At 38.7% G+C, this 16,862-nt stretch overlaps 1 protein-coding gene across 2 annotated transcripts in view; it reads right to left on the bottom strand.

The window, feature by feature from the left end:
• Positions 1–26: 26 nt before the first annotated feature.
• The window catches only part of ZNF18 (zinc finger protein 18), a 29,512-nt gene continuing 12,676 nt past the window's right edge, over positions 27–16,862 (bottom strand). The window contains exons 5-7 of one of the 2 annotated variants that reach the window (XM_044002520.1): positions 5,460–5,544; positions 4,912–5,013; positions 27–2,329 (exon numbers count right to left, since the gene is read on the bottom strand). In XM_044002520.1, coding sequence (XP_043858455.1) covers positions 1,542–2,329; positions 4,912–5,013; positions 5,460–5,544 — 975 coding nt within the window. In that variant the 3' untranslated portion in view covers positions 27–1,541. The remainder of the gene's footprint in view (positions 2,330–4,911; positions 5,014–5,459; positions 5,545–16,862) is intronic. The other variant, XM_044002522.1, reaches the window with a different exon arrangement.

Consider the following 16,862-nt stretch of genomic DNA (forward strand, 5'->3'; position numbering starts at 1 on the left):
GAGGCCTGTGCTGGGAATTTCCTAAGGGAATAGACTATGCTGACAGTGAAGTTTGCTTTGGTCATAGGCTAAGGTGAGAAAGGAAAGCAGGTGTTTAAAATGGATCTAAGGATTGAATTTGTGACCTCAGTTGCTAAAGTGAAAGCATTTCCCCTGCTGAGGAAAAGTGAAATACTGTCCAGGGAGACAGATAGCTCTAAAGGTCAGAGGAATAAGGCTTCAGACCATTTATTCACCCACACTCACAAAACTTTGTCTCTAGAATACCATTACTCATTTTATTCTCTTCTCCTTGAACTCCTTAAACATTTCTGGCTATACTGGGTGGGTAATAAGAGTAAAACTATAAGCAAATTAACTGTCCTTTTCAATGGAAATAATGATATCTCATGCCCTTTATAGGTAAATGTCCTGTTAGCATTCTAGAACACCTGAGAAACTCCTCAAAGGCAGTGATCTGAACAAAAGGGAATTGGGAAGGGAGTAGACAGAAGGGAGAGCATGAATTCAACACAATGTAATTTACTATTTTTTAGTTGACTGTATATTCCCCAAACTTTGAGACTAGCAATGATACAAGTGAATATAGTGAGACCAAAGGAGACCAACAATAACTGTTTATTGACAAGCACTGGCCTTGGTGTAATAGGGGATACAAGCGAAATATAAAAATTGATCTCTACACTCACAATTAAATTGGAACACAAAGAGAAAAAACTGTCTTTGGAGAGGGAGACCAGCCTAGGGGCAACCTGAACAAGAACAGTTTTCCTGATGGGTTTACTACTTAAAGTAGGATGGAAAAAAATTCACCTTCTACTTCCCTACCAAAAACTACTTAAAGAGTATTTCAAATCTATAAATTCTGCTGAGCTGACCGCACTTACTTGCTCCCTCCCCTCCCCAGTATCTGATGCCTAGTTCTTTACTTCATTCTCATTCATGGATAATTTTTTCCTTCTCCTTGGAGGATCTACTCCCACTTGAATATAGGGAATTCCTGAGTCCTCCATCCCTTCAGCATTTTCTCCCTTTGCCTTGGTAAAGCAGAACACCTAGATACCCTTTCACCACTTTAAATTCCACATGATAGTGTGTAGGCCCACCTGTATACCTGAAAGTGGCCTTCAGAGTGCCACCATCATTCCTGCCATCTCAGAGGATGAGACAAAGAAAGAATGAGGATATGAGGTTGTAGCTAAACCCATGAAAAATGATCTTGGTTAATTGTGTGACTTTTCAAATTCCAGTGAATTAAGAAGCAGGGAGGTTGAGTTGGGGAATGAGGTCCTTAGTCTTGTTCCCATTATGGAAAATGCAATCCAAGCAAAGCCTGACACCCAGTCTGGAGCCACATTATCTATGTTTAGGCTGATAAAAAAGGCTCTAGCCCCTCCCCTTTAATCCAATCAGAAGGAAATGACTTCCAAGAATAACAATATCCATTAATGGTTATAATTCCTTCTGAAGTATCTCTCTATACCAAGGAATTTAATGGCCTAGAGATGGGATTTCTCTACTGATTCTTAGTATCTCTTAGATTACTTAAAAGACTTTTCTCCAGTGTGAGATCTTTGATGTTTATCGAGACTTGAGCTCCAACTGAAACATTTCCCACAGCAAGAACATTTAAAAGGTTTCTCTCCTGTGTGAACTCTCTGATGTCTCTTAAAATTTGACCTCTGAATAAAACTTTTCCCACAGATAGAACATTTGTATGGTTTCTCTCCTGTGTGCGTTCTTCGATGATGGCGTAATCCTGAGAAATCACTAAAGCCTTTGCCACAATAATCGCATTTATAGGGTTTCTCCCCTGTGTGGATTCTTTGATGTTTCCTAAGGTCTGAGCTCCTACTGAAGCTTTTTTGACAAGTAGAACACTGATAGTGTCTCTCTCCAGTGTGAATTCTTTGGTGGATGACAAGTTGAGATTTCTGAGCAAAGCTTTTCCCACAGTCACTACATCTATCTGTAACATTATACTTCTGTCCCGCAAGGGCTCGCAGCTGGCCTTTCTGGCAGACCTCTTTCTTCTCTTCTCTCCGCTGAGAGTCTTGTTCCACTGGACTAGACAAATGTTGACCTAGGAGTTTCCCTAAACTCCTTTCCAAAGGAAGGCTTTTCCCTGCCTTTACTCTATCCTGAGGATTCTCTTGGATAACAAGATCTTGTCTTACTCCAGAGCTTCTTAGATCATCCTCAATGAATTCATTCAAGAGGGCCGGTGAAGGTTCCTTTTCTGAAGCTTTCCAGGAAGAGATCCTTTGAGATTCCTGGCCTCTTTTATTTTCCAAGTGAAGATTCTCTTTGTCATTCTCCCGCTTATCTCCTGAAAGAAGGACGATAACATCATTCAATAAACATTAAGCCCTGTCTTGTTTTCCAAGCCTTGTCAAGGCTATCATAAGCAAAGTTTGTGGATTCAGTATTAAGTGGGTAGGCAGGTGAAGAAGACATGTTCATAATTATTCACCAAATATTAGTTTCACCAAAGCATATTTTTCCTGCTTCCTATGCAATGACTATATATTAAACTTACCATTGTGTTTATTCTGGTAACAAACATGTACTGATTCAACTTGTAGAAAAAGCTGAGCTATCAAGCTCATTTAGATTTCAAAGGAGGCTTTTCTAGGTAGGCACTTGGGGTGAACCAATACATGATATTACTCTGAAAACATGGAAAGAAATATTTAATAAAAACAGGCAACACCCAGGTTTAATACCAGCCAAATTTTAAAGGAAAAATGTGGCCTATATATTCGGACCAATATGTGTACATGTATGTAGGTGGTAGTGTAAGCGGAAATCTGGACAGATATTTCCAACTGAAGACAGATTTTGATACTTAATTAGCTATGCTAATTAGTCTCTTATTATTTCATTATGAAGGCATGTATTCCCAAAGTTTTACCCTTTGTATTAACTTTGTGCTTTCATATTAAATGGAAATGGTCCTAAGTTAATTTTTTTCTCATTTTTCCCCTTAAAAATGCACACAGGGGCAGCTAAATGGTGCAGTGGATAGAGCACCAGCCCTGGAGTCAGGAGTACCTGAGTTCAAATCTGGCCTCAGACACTTGACACTTACTAGCTGTGTGACCCTGGGCAAATCACTTAACCCCAACTGCCTCACTAAAAAAAAAAAAAAAAAAAAGCACACAGGCCCACAGAAAAATAGACTTGAAAGAATATCTGAAGAGATGACTCTAAGTCATGTTGCTTAAAATCAATCCAAATAATGATCAATTTTTCTTAAAATTTATTTTGCTTATAAGAAGTATTTAATAAAAAAAAGGGTAGGCAAAATCCCATTAGATTCTTAGGATTCCTAGCAGAATTTTATAATGACTAATTTGCTAGAAATCACATTCATAATCTGGAAGAATTATAGAGGTAATACTAATAGAGGAGACTAAAAGAGTTAACAAATAACCTATCAATAGTAGCCAAAACGGGTTAACAGATAACCTAAGATTAATAGAACCTAAAAGGATTAACAGAGAAACTAAGGTTTGTGTCCTTAATAGTAACCAAGAGGGTTTGTCTCTATTAACACTCACCATCTATTCCTAGATGACAGGACACCTAGGAAACCAGATCTTAAGTAAAGAGATATCATAAACACAGAGACCCTCTGGGTCTGACAAGTTTAAGCATATCTTCTTTAGGAACATGTGCAGAAAAGGCCAAATTTGTCCTTAGGTTCACCTTATGACATGTTTACCCCAAAAACACACCTCCAAGGAAAAAGGTACCCACCTTGGAGGTTGTCTTAGGACCCCAGGAAGCCCAAATTAGGATAAGACCTCCCATGAACCTCCCACAAGGTTAAGATAATGAGGAAATAACCTGCTTTTTCTTACTATAAATATAATTATTCTTCTTCCCCCTACTGGAGACACCTATCTCCTTTGGGCGATTCTCCCTGTGGTCAGCACAGTATTTCAATAAAACTTGGGAAACTGAGTCACTGAGTCTTGTAATTCTTTTGGGACGCCTCACAAGCAATTTGATCAATTAAAGCCGCCCCCCACATCAATACTTCTCTGGTAAGTGAAATAAAAAAATGGGAAAAAAGAGTTTTGTGCCCATGAAGAGAAAAGATGTATCATGCAGACACACCAGCCCTAGGTGTTTCATTTTTTTAGCATACTAAATTTGCATGTATACTTTCTTTTGCTAGGTAGTTTGGAAGTTTATGAAATATTTTAGAGAGCTAGGATATTTAAGGTAAATGAAGAGGAGTGAAGAGAAATAAAGGGAAATTCTTAACTGACATCACAAAGCACTTAACTTAAAACCCTGAAGTAGATGGTAAAAATGATTTTACTCCCATTTTAAGAGAAAGAAAACAAGGCTCCAAGTGGTTAAGTGATTGTCCAAGAACATTTATCTACAAAGTATTGTATTCAGAAATTTAAAACTAGTCGCCTGACCCAAGTCCAGTGGTCCTTCTACAAAACCAAGGACTCAGCTACTTCTCAGTTCAATTTCTTTAGAATAGTTACCATGGATTGTCATGCCAGAAAAAAAAAAATCATAATAGAAACCCACTGTAATGGAATTTTACTTGTTTTTATTAGTTAAGTAAACCCTGCGTTATTCCTACTGGGGGAAAAAACCCAACACCAGAACAGTGTTGAATATGATACTCCCAAAAAAGTATTTTATGCCTTCTGATTATTCAAAACACTAAAAGAAAAATTCTCAGGTGCAACAGCAGTTTCTGTGCCTGGGAAGTAGGGATTTCCCTAGCTCAAAGATTTTAAAAAGTATACTGAAAATAGCAGACTGTTATCTATAAACCCAAATAAGAAAAAAAAAACCTAATTCTTCTCTTAAGCTTAGGGAAAGTGGGGACTGGGAAGGAGACAAAAATGGCTAGGGACGGAGTGAGGTGTCACTCACCTATGCAAATGCTTCTTGGTATCTCTTCATCTGCATGAGAATGTGATCTATCAGGCTCTTCCCTTCCACCTACCAGGTTAGTAGGATTTGGTTTAGGAATTCCTGAGACAACGAAGGTCAGAAAAGAATTTGGGTGGAGGAAGGAAGAAACAATCAATGTCTTCAAATACCAGAAGGATTTTTATGTTCAAAAGGAGAGACTGACTCTGTTTGGTACCCAGTGTAAGAAATAGGACCAATGGGAAGTTAGGCAGATTCTTATACAACCAAGAAGGCCATGCAAAGGTTAATATAATCTAAGTCCTTATCTACTTTACCTGCCACTTAGTTACCTCAGTGCCTAGGCTCTGCCATAACTGTTCTAGATGGCTGGGTTTCCATTGATCTTCCACCTAAGCAATTTCAAACTGGACCTATAGCTCTAAGAGGGCACCATGTTGCTTACGCCTGTCTACTTTGCTCACTTTAAAGTAAGTCACACGATAGCTTTTTGACCCATTTGCCCCAATTAGAACAATCGTGGGAACTGTATTGTTCCAAATCCTTACCTAGTGATACCACTTTCCCATAATCCTCCAGCATAGCATCCCAGTAAAGCTCTTTCTGAGTGTGATTCAGGCACTGCCACTGCTCCTAGAAACAGACATATATGAAGGAAAGTTTTTTTTAAGTAGTTTCTAAAGGGTAGCTCACATTTTTATAATGTCTTAATATTTTTTAAATGTTCTACCCAGCCCAGTGTGCTTTTTATGCAGTCACACAATTAGGGTTAGAGCTGGGATTCAAACCTAGTCCTCCTAACTCTAGATGCAGCATGTTTTTGGCCATACAAATGAAGACCTACAAAGCTTGCCTCTGATTCAACACCTAAAACAATGAGGAAAACATTCTATCTGTCTATGACTGGTTCCTACTAGGAAGCTTTGGGTCTACTTTTCAAATTTATATTTTTTAAATTGCATCTACTGGGGCAGCTAGGTGGTACAGTGGATAAAGCACTGGCCCTGGATTCAGGAGGACCTGAATTCAAATCTGGTCTCAGACAACTGACACTTACTAGCTGTGTGATCCTGGGCAAGTCACTTAACCCTCATTGCCCCGCAAAAAAAAAAAAAATGCATCCACTTAAGACTTTATTTTCTACTGTAGGCAGTGAACTCCTAGAAAACCTACTGCTTCTCTACAACACTCCTGATCTTCCTCCTGTCATCGCAAACCTGGGTCTGAAAATATTCCTCTTTCAAAGAATTAACTTGCACACATGATCAAATCAAAATTTAAGTAAGAGTTTTTATTATTTGGCACACAGAGGTATGGCCAGGAGAAGTCTAAACTTCAACTCACGGGGAGGAACAGATTTATGGCATGTTCCTCAATCAGTCGGCAGATGGAGGAGAAGAAGCTGGAAGAAGTCTAAACTTCAACTCCCTGAAACAAAGGAGGTGATAGTTTTATAGAGGAGAGAAGGGGAGGGGCAGCTAGGTGGTACAGTGGATAAAGCACCAGCCCTGCATTCAGGAGGACCTGAGTTCAAATTTGGCCTCAGACACTTGACACTTACTAGCTGTATGACCCTGGGCAAGTCACTTAACTCTCATTGCCCCGAAAAAAGAAAAAAAAAAGTATTTGATAGATACCATAAATGTTAGTTGTTATCTGAGTGTGTATGTGTATATACCCAATATATATATATACACACACATATATATATATCTACATATACATACTTACATATATGTATATACATACACACTCGGATAACCAGCATTTATGGTCTATATCATTAAAAAAAATCTTTAAATAGAAAAAAAAATAGAGAAGGGGGTGGGAGGAAAGAGACTTAGGACTGAAAACTTACAGCAGTTTATAAAATTATTGGGGAGTGGGATACATGAATAATAAAAATTCCACATTTCTAACTTGAGATTATTGTCACTGCCTGGTCCTAATCACATAGAGTAAACACGACTGGCTCATGTTATAAATGTCAAGGTGCCCAGCTTTCTGGGTGTCCATGGCATGTCTGCATTATCTGTTTGATTAATGACTGGCTAATTAACTACTTTGCTTTTTCAAAGAAAGGGTAATCTCTAACTAACCCCAGAAAGTTGATCAACCATATTTCTCCACAGTCAGAGTGTCTCCCCTCAAGGTCAGGGTATCCCTAACTGGGCCCAGGCCTACTAGGCTGCTACTACACTCCAAAAGAGTACATGATACCTCCACTATTCCTGGCTTTTGAAGAGCAGGAACTTTAACATAAGGACAAACTTCTCCAGGGGGCCATGGAAGCCACATACTCCATACTAAATGTTTCTGAGTTTATTTTTCCCCCTCCCTTTCTCCTACTCCTACTTCAAGGTCCATGTTCAAATTATGTCTGCTCCCAGATGGTGGTAAGTTTGTGGGCTTGCCAGAAGAATTCTTCCTAGCAATATAGATCTGCAGATTCCAGACAACAGCCACTGTCTAACTCAAAGACAATGTAAATCTGACTGAAGGCAATGTGGCATACTGCAAAGTGCACTGGACTAAATCCAAGTCTCAACTCCAAAGCTTACCAGCTGCTTGACCTTCCTTATCCAAGACTAACCACTCTGAGAATCTCTAAATAGGTTTGGTTCCTTGTATTAACTAGCTCAAACAGTTGTTCTGGAAGAAATTATATGTTAGCATTATAGAAATATGACTTGTTTTTACCCAGCTAGGGCTCATCCTCAGGCTGAAAACTGCTCAACAAGGAGGCAACCTCCCAGAAACTACATGAGAGGGAACATAAGCAACTCAGTCATCTGGCCTCCTCACATGGTAGTCCTGCCACCCTCTCAAGCCACCTAGAGCTCCACAAAGGTTGCCTTGCCCCAGCCGTGGCACCCTCCATACTACCTCCCTGCCCCCAAACAGAAGCCTGATGCTCTGGAACAACTCCACCCAAGGCTGTATCCCTATGGACAAGATAACTTACTTGAACTCATTCTACAACAATTAACTTATTTATATCCAATCATACTCACCCCAACTCAATGATTCTGAAATTCCCAGTTCTCCCACTGGCCACTACCATTCCTTTATTCCCATGTTCTTCAACCCTTTTAAAACTCTGCCCGCAGCCTCCCACTCTAAAGCTACCCAACCCTTCCATTGTGATCTCTCAAATGCCTGCTCCTAAGTAATAAATTACATTTCATCTTAAACCTTTGCGTTTCTAACTCTACCTTCTTTTTTTGAAACCTGGCTCTCTGCTGAAGACAGAGGTTCCTTAGGTATCTTTTTGAGGATTGGTTGCACTTTCATTTTTACTCCCTCTCCCCTTTGCATCCCCCATGCACTGGTCAAAGTTGGGGAGTTGGAATACTCCTCATTTTTAGGGGGCAGCTAGGTGGCACAGTGGATAAAGCACCAGCCCTGGATTCAGGAGGACCTGAGTTGAAATCTAGCCTCAGACACTTGACACTTACTAGCTGTGTGACCCTGGGCAAGTCACTTAACCCTCATTGCCCCGCAAAAAAAATTTAGAATACTCCTCATTTTCTATCACCACGTCTAGCTTCTCCCTCTACCATCATTACTGAGTAACCTCTTCTCCTTTGAAATTCCCTTAATCCATATTAATCAACCAATCTAGATTTTGGTGGCTGTCATCTATCGAGAACCAGGATTCCTCAATGAACTCAGAGCCTGGCTCAAAGCCTCTCTCTTCTCCCCAACTCCTGCCCTCATATTAGAAGATTTCAACATATATATTGATACTTCTGCCAACACACTAACCTTTCAGTTCTTCAAATTACTCATTTCCTGTGATGACTACTTCTATCCATCCCACTACCATTATACATATAGTGATCTTGCAGTCACCCACAAATTTTCTATATCCATGGCATGAACTCTGAAATTCCTTTACTTTGTCATAATCTGTTGTCATTTGACCTTGCCTTCTGCCTTGCCACTCCAAACTGTTCTTCACTTTCACTATGACCTTTAATCCCTCTATTCCTCAGTTCTTTCCTAGGCCATCACCCCCTACACCAGCCTCACTCTCCATTTTTTCTCCATTTTTACCCCTTGGTGAAGCAGTTCAACTGTACAGTCCTTTTCTCCTTGCCTTTTCATCATTTTGAAGATCCTGCTCTGCCAAAATGCAGCCTTAAATTTACTCCCACCATTTGCTGCCTTGGCTCCTACTAAAGAGTTGAATGAAGCTGGGGCAAGAGCACAAAATTATGTTGACTGGGTTCATTAGAAATTTGTTACATAATCTCATCTGGGCTCTGACTACAGCAAGGCAATCCTTTTATCCTCGTGATCAATTCACTATCTCATTCACCAGAGCTCCTTCTCTAAATCTTTTTTATCCATTCTCAAATCTCCCATAGTTTCATCCCATTCCCCACTTTCTAGAGCTAAGAACTGTGCCTCATATTCTAACTTTACATAAATTTACATTATGCAAATTGGACTTTACATTAAAAAAATCCTTAAGAAATCCACATCCCAAAAAAAACCCATTAACTTTACTGTACAGTACTATTTCTTCTCCGCAGCCTCCCACATGCTCGCCAAAAGAAAAAAACCTAAAAAGAAAAAAACAAAACAAAACAAGTGAAAGCAGAAGAACCTACATGCAAAGAAACAGCCACCACTGCCAGATCAGGGACTTGGCTTGAGACTTCCTGTGCAGAGGGGAAGACATCTACCCCATTCGGCCTATCTACCCCCACATGTTTGTTTGGCCATCACACATCTGTCTTCCTGCTTAGGTACTGCCTGTCTATCCTGGCACCTGTATGTCACCCATCCTCTCCTACCTGTGTCCACATCTGGCCCCCCATTGTTCTTCCTCTCAGTTCTGAACAGGCCCATATGTGGCTGGCCCAGTCCCTACATGTTCCTCATCCTGCTCTGTTTCTCTGTCCCAAAACCCCACTTGTCCTTGATGTGCCAGCTCCCTCCCTCCACCAGGGCACAACCACCTTCCTGCTTCCCTTCCTCCCTTGCTTCCCCATGTCTATGAGGAAATGTGCGTTGTATAAAAATCATTTTGAAGTCTGCAGAAGTCCCTTACATTAAGTGAGAACTATCTGTAATTGAACATGTCACCTGGGCATAACAAGAGAGTGAATGGCAACTCCAAGATTCTGTAAATATGTCAGTGGCACAAATGAAAAGGAGTACTTCTTCCTTTCCCCTTTAATATTTCATACCACCAGCTTCCCACTCACAAGGCTGAGAATGGAAAGTGACAGAAGGTCGCATTACTTTTCACTTCAAAAAAAACAGACTTTATCACTTGGTCCCCTCTCTTCCACTCTATTGAAAGAGTATACTGGGGCAGCTAGGTGGCACAGTGGATATAGCACCAGCCCTGGATTCAGGAGGACCCGAGTTTAAATCCGGTCTCAGACACTCGACACTTACTAGCTGTGTGACCCTGGGCTTAACTTAACCCTCATTGCCCTGCAAAGAAAAAAAAAAAAGAAAAATTAACTTATAGGGAAGTATTCCAGCAATTTATAGAAGAATCCATTAAAGATTCCATTTATACTTCAGTACTTATATAACGTGATTTCCTTCATGTGGATCTTCATTCACACCACGCAGGTTGCAACTCGTCTATGCTTTGGCCAAAAACTTCCTAACCAGGTAGCTCATTTGAAAGAATCTTCATTCATTGCCCTGCCCAAGAAGAAAGAAAGAAAGAAAGAAAGAGAGAAAGAGAGAGAGAGAGAGAGAGAGAGAGAGTAAAGGAAGGAAGGAAGGAAGAAGGGAAGAGGGAAGAAAGAAAGAGAAAGAAGAAAAAAATGAAAAGAGTATACTATTCAAGTTTCATATAGCATCCCACCTATTGATTGCAGGGAAATTCAGGAAACACAGAATACTAGGAGGTTGGAACGCACTGGGAAAAGAAAATAAGAAAGCACATAAAACTGTGATGCCAAACTCCAAAAGAAGTGGAAAATAACAGAGTATGTTTTGATCTAATCTTTTAAAGAAAATTAGAAACTAAACTGGGACAAGATTATCTCTTCTTCACCTTCAACTCAGGAAATATATAATATCTTGTTCTAGAGGAGTCTGGTTTTAAAGACAAATGTGGAAGTAGCTCCATCTTGTGGGCTTTTTAGGATATTATGACTGAAAGTCATTTTCAACATAGGCACACTTGTATGCCTTCTGTTGATCCTAAAGGTCTTGAAGGCTAAACCCGTGGAACCTCTTTGCAGGTCTGATCAACCTGGGTTGATTCCTGGAAAAGTTTCAAATATGGGTTGGTTATATACTGTATATGCTTTATCTCAGGACTAAATTTGAAAATTCTTTCAAATGAGTTACCTGGTTAGGAAGTTTTTGGCAAAAGCATAGAAGAGTTGCAACCTGCATGTGTGGAATGAAGATCCATATGAAGGAAATCACATTATATAAGTACTGAAGTATAAACGGAGTCTTTAATGGATTCTTCTATAAATTGCTGGAATACTTCCCTATAAGTTAATTTTTCTTTTTTTTTTTCTTTGCAGGACAATGAGGGTTAAGTGACTTGCCCAGGGTCACACCAGCTAGTAATTGTCAAGTATCTGAGCCGGATTTGAACTCAGGTCCTCCTAAATCCAGGGCCAGTGCTTTATCACCTGCACTACCTAGCTGCTCCCTACCCTAGACCATTCTTAAAGATTTTATAAGGATAATAAAACAGCAGTTGGTGTTTTCTTGATCACCTTTTGGGAAGGTAAACTATCCATGGCCTTTCCCATTGAGGGAGGCAGAATCTTACCTTTTAGACACTTGAAAAACAATCCAAGTGATTTTTATTATGCTACACTGCCACCCAGAGCTTAGTAAATGTTTTAGCTGAAGTGTTTTTTACCAATGTAATCAAATCAACAAATATTACATAATATTAATAATAAAAGCAACAATACTACATTGTGTTCTATAAGTGAAATTCCTTTGCACTTTTGCCTCTTAGAAACTTTCATTTAAAATTTTTAAATTGAATTTAGTCAATTAATTTATAATTCCAATAGTACTGTTATAATAATAAAATTACTATGTGCCAGACACTGTGCTAAGCACTCTAAAATTATCCTCACAACAACCCTGGGGGGTAGGTGCTATCATCATCCTGGTTTACAAACGAAGAAACTGAGACAAACAGAGGTTAAGTGCCTTGCCCAGGGTCACACATCTAGTAATTATCTGAAACCAGATTTGATCTCAGGTCTTCCTGATTCCAGGCCTAGCACTCTATTTACTGCATCACCTAGCTAGGGATACAAACACTATAACAAAATAGCCTTTGCCCTCAAAGAGTTTACATCCTATTGGGGGGTGGAGGGGATAGAGCGGGATAAGAATGGATATATCTTTATATATAGACATAAGTAAATGAAAAGTAATAAAAAGCAATAACAATTGGAGTGATCAGGAAAGACACCAAGAGCTGCATACTTCAGCTGAGTCTTGAAGGAAGTTAGAAATTATAAAAAGCAAAACTAAGGAAAATGTGCACTCCAACATGAGGAACAACCTTTACAAAAGTAATAAAATGAGAGATGGAATATTGTATATAGGAAATAAGTAGCAGACCAATTTGAATGGATAATATATGAAAGAGAGTTATGTTTTAAAAAAAGATCAGACACATAGGTAGAAGCCTGTGGATGACTTTTGAAAGGCCAAGTTGTGATGAATTAAAAATTTATTCTACAAGCAAAAGGAAACTACAAAAGATTCCTGAGCAGGCATGTGATGTGATCAGATTTATGTTTTAGAAATCAATTTGGTAACTGTAAAAAAGAGATTGGAGAGGGCAGAGAGTAAAAGGAAAGAATCCAATTGGGATTCTGATGCAATACTCTATGCAAGAGGTAATAAGGGTGTTGGACATGTGAATAGAGTAAAGATGAATTCAAGATATTTTTATGTAGCAGTACTACCAAAATCTAGCACCCGAATCAAAATGCAAGGGAGGAAATGAGAAATGGTAAATTTAAGAATGACTCCAAAGTTGTGAACTTAATTAATTTGGAAGAATGGTGGTGACTTAAACGTAAAAAAGGTTTAAAGAAATCATAGGTTTTGAGAGAAATAAAATAAGCACCATTTATGACATTAGTTTGCATTGCCTATGGAACAACCTGGTATATATGTTCAAAAGGCAGCTGATGATGTGACTAATCTCACAGAAGAATGGTGAATATATAGATATGGGCATGATTTGCATCCAGAAACATCAAGAACAGAGGGTCTTCCTGAAAGACCCACAGAAGTAAGAAAATCCCAGGGTGGGGACCTTGGAAGCTGCAAAAAATATCATTGACCAAAAGAATGCAGCAGAACTCAGACCAAGCCACCCCAGGCCTAAGGGCTCTAAAATCTAAAACACTCTTGTCCCGAGCTGCCACAGAGGGCCCTGAAGATCCTCAACGTTCTTGGGGGGAAAAGGCATGGGGGACATGAGGGAAGGGAGAGAGGCATTTTAAATCTGAGAGAAACAGCTCAGTGTAGACACCAAGCAAGAGGAAAGAGCCCCACCCAAAAGTAGTTGCATCTGGAGTGAAGTAAAGGCCTTTGTTGCACTTACAGGGGAGAGAGAAGCACTAGAGCTCAAAGCTTCAAAGGAGCAGGGGCCTGTCCAGGATCAAGACCACAGCGTAGACCAGGAGAGCAGTAACCATACCTCTTCCAGGGAAACATCCTGAAATCACCAAAAACTTGCAGTCCCCAGAACTAGCTTGAAAACAGCAGCACTGAAACCGGTACTGGCAAAGAAATACAGTGGTAAACCAGTGGAATAGATCAGGAACATGATACCCAGTAGTAAATGACTATAATAATCCAGCATTTGATAAACGCAAAGATCTAAGCTTTTAGGATAAGAACTGGCTTTTTGACAAAAATTGCTGGGAAAATGGGAAAGCATTTCAGCAGAAACTAGGTACAGACCAACATCGCACAATGTATATACCAAGATAAGGTCAGAATGGGTACATGATTTAGACAGAGTGATATCATAAATAAATAGGGAGACCATGAAATATTTTACCTGTTAGATCTATGGATAAAGAATTTATGACAAAACAAGAGATAGAGCATTACCAGAAGCAAAATGGAAAGTTTTGATTATATTATGTTAAATTGTTTTGCCAAAACAAATCAAATGCAGCCAATATTACAAGGAAAGCAGAAAACAGGGTGGGGGTGGGGGAATTTATAGCAAGTTTCTCTAATAAAGGCCTCATTTCTCAAATATATAGAGAACTGAGTCAAATCTATTGAGAAAATAAGTCATACCCCAATTGATAACTGGTCAAAGGTAGTTTTCAGAAGAAGAAATCAAAGATACCTAGGTCATATGAAAAAATGTTCTAAATCACTACTGATTATAGAAATGCAAATTAAAACAGCCTCATACCTATCAGGTTGGCTTATGTGACAGAAAAAGAAAATGACAAATGTTGGAGGGGATGTGTAATGTACTGTTGGTGAAATTGTGAACTGATTCAACCATTCTGGAGAACAAGTTGGAACTATGTCCAAAAGGCATATACCCTTTTATCTCAGCAATACCACTACTAGGTCTATATACGAAAGAGATTTAAAAAAAAGAAAAAAGGAAAAAGATCTACATGTACAAAAGTGTTGGGGAGGAGGGAGGGAAGGGAAGGTGGGGAAAAAATTTGGAACTAAAAATCCTATGAAAACAAATGTTGAAAACTATCTTTATATGTAACTGGAAAATAATAAAATACTTTCATTTATTTTTTTAATTATTCAAAATAAATAACTACAGCAAAAGTTATAAGACAGATGAACTAAAAATATTATGAAAACAAATGTTGAATAAAAAAAATATGCAGCTAGGTGACGCAGTGAATAAAGTACCAGCTCTGGATTCAGAAGGACCTGAGTTCAAATCTGGCCTCAGACACTTGACACTTACTGTGTGACCCTGGGGGTAAGTCAATTAACCCTCAATGCCCCGCAAAAAAAATAAAAGAAAATAAAGAAAAAGAAAGGAAAAAAAGAAAACAAATGTTGAAAACTATTTTTACATGTAACTCAAAAATAATAAAATACTTCTATGATAAAAAAGAGGTCTAAATAATTGGAGGAAAATTCAATACTTTTGAATAAGTCATGGCAATATAATAAAAATGATGTTACCTAAATTAATTTACTTATTCAGTACTATACCAATCAACCAATCAATAAGCATTTATTAAGCAACCGTGCTAAGCACTGGGGATACAAAAAGAGACAATACATGGTTGGGGCACTCAAAGACCTTACTACGTAATGAGGGAAACGATATGCACACAAAGCAAATTATATACAGATAAATAGGAAAAAATTAACAGAGAGGAGGCACTATACAGTTAAGAGGGATTTCAGTTGAGATTTAAAGGAAGCGAAAGAGGTTAGTAGTTTAGAAGGGAAGAGGAAGAGCACTCCAGGCATAAGGGACAGCCAGAGAAATCAAATTCCCCAAACTATGTTTCATAGAGCTAGAAAAAATTATTTAAGAATCACTAGTCTGTAAAGTAGTCTGACAGAAACAAGTCACAGAAGAATATTGAATACTACATGCCATGATAAACTCCTGTTCCCTTATCCATTTCTCCAAAGCTTTATCTTCATCTTATGTAGTTCCAATATACAAAACTGATTCCCTTCCCTTCTTCCTCCTTTCCTCCTCATTGTAGTACCAGCCCTCCTATGTCTTCTCCAAAGCCCCCCCTTTTTTTTGTGGGGCAATGAGGATTAAGTGACTTGCCCAGGGTCACATAGCTAGTAAGTGTCAAGTGTCTGAGGCCACATTTGAACTCAGGTCCTCCTGAATCCAGGGCCAGTGCTTTATCCACTGCGCCACCTAGCTACCCCCCTCCAAAGCCCTTTAAAACAAAACCACCCCCATTCCCTCTGTCCTTTTAACTTTTTTCTAAAAGACTAAGCTTCTAAGAAAATATCTGTTTCTTATCTCCCATTAACAAACAATTCATCCCCACATTTGTTGTTTTTCATTCTTTGTCATATCCTACTCTTAGTGAATCCATGGGCCATAGCATACCAAGCCCCTCTATCTTCCACTGTCTCCCAAAGCCTGTCCAAGATTGTTTTGGACATGGCTAATGGAATTAATTGTTTTACTTGAGGGTTTTTTCTTTTTTTGGATGGAAAGAGGGAAAAAAGAAGAAGAGAGAAAGGGAGAAAGAAGGGAAGAGGGACAAAGAGAAAGAAAGAATAAGGAACAGAGGGAGAAAATCATCAGACTCCCTAAAATCATCATCAAAATAAGCCTGGCAATTATATTTTGAGAAATCATAAATAAAAATTACCCAGATCTATTAGCACCAGACAGCAAAATTAAGATAGAAAAACCCTACAAATTATTGCCTCAAAGAAAGTAAAAAGCTCAGGCATGTTATAACCAAGATTCAGAATTCCTACATCAATGAAAAATACCATAAGTATCCCAAAAGAAGCAGTTCAAGTATTAAGAATTCACATAAAAAATTTTTTAAAGAATTCACATAAGACCTGATAGCTTCTACTAAAAACCAAAAATCTTAAAATACGATATTACAAAAAGCAAAATAGATTTATAACTAAGAATAAACCTACCAGGATAAACTCAATACAATGCTACAGGAGAAAAAATGGATCTTTAATACTTTTGAGTATTTCTCAAAAATAACAGAGCTGAGTAAGTAAAACACTAGAGTCAAGAGAATTCTAGAAAGCATTTGGATGGGACTACAGGATGATAATTTGTTAATATTCTATTAGGTGGAGAAAATATTTTTACATACATCCTTTCAGAACAGTATTCAAAAGTTATTGAGGAAGTTAAATAAGAAAATAGAGCGGGGCAGCTAGGTGGCGCAGTGGATAGAGCACCAGCCCTGGATTCAGGAGGACCTGAGTTCAAATCCAGCCTCAGACACTTAACA

Source organism: Dromiciops gliroides, chromosome 4 (assembly GCF_019393635.1).
Source record: "Dromiciops gliroides isolate mDroGli1 chromosome 4, mDroGli1.pri, whole genome shotgun sequence".
Taxonomy (NCBI): domain Eukaryota; kingdom Metazoa; phylum Chordata; class Mammalia; order Microbiotheria; family Microbiotheriidae; genus Dromiciops; species Dromiciops gliroides.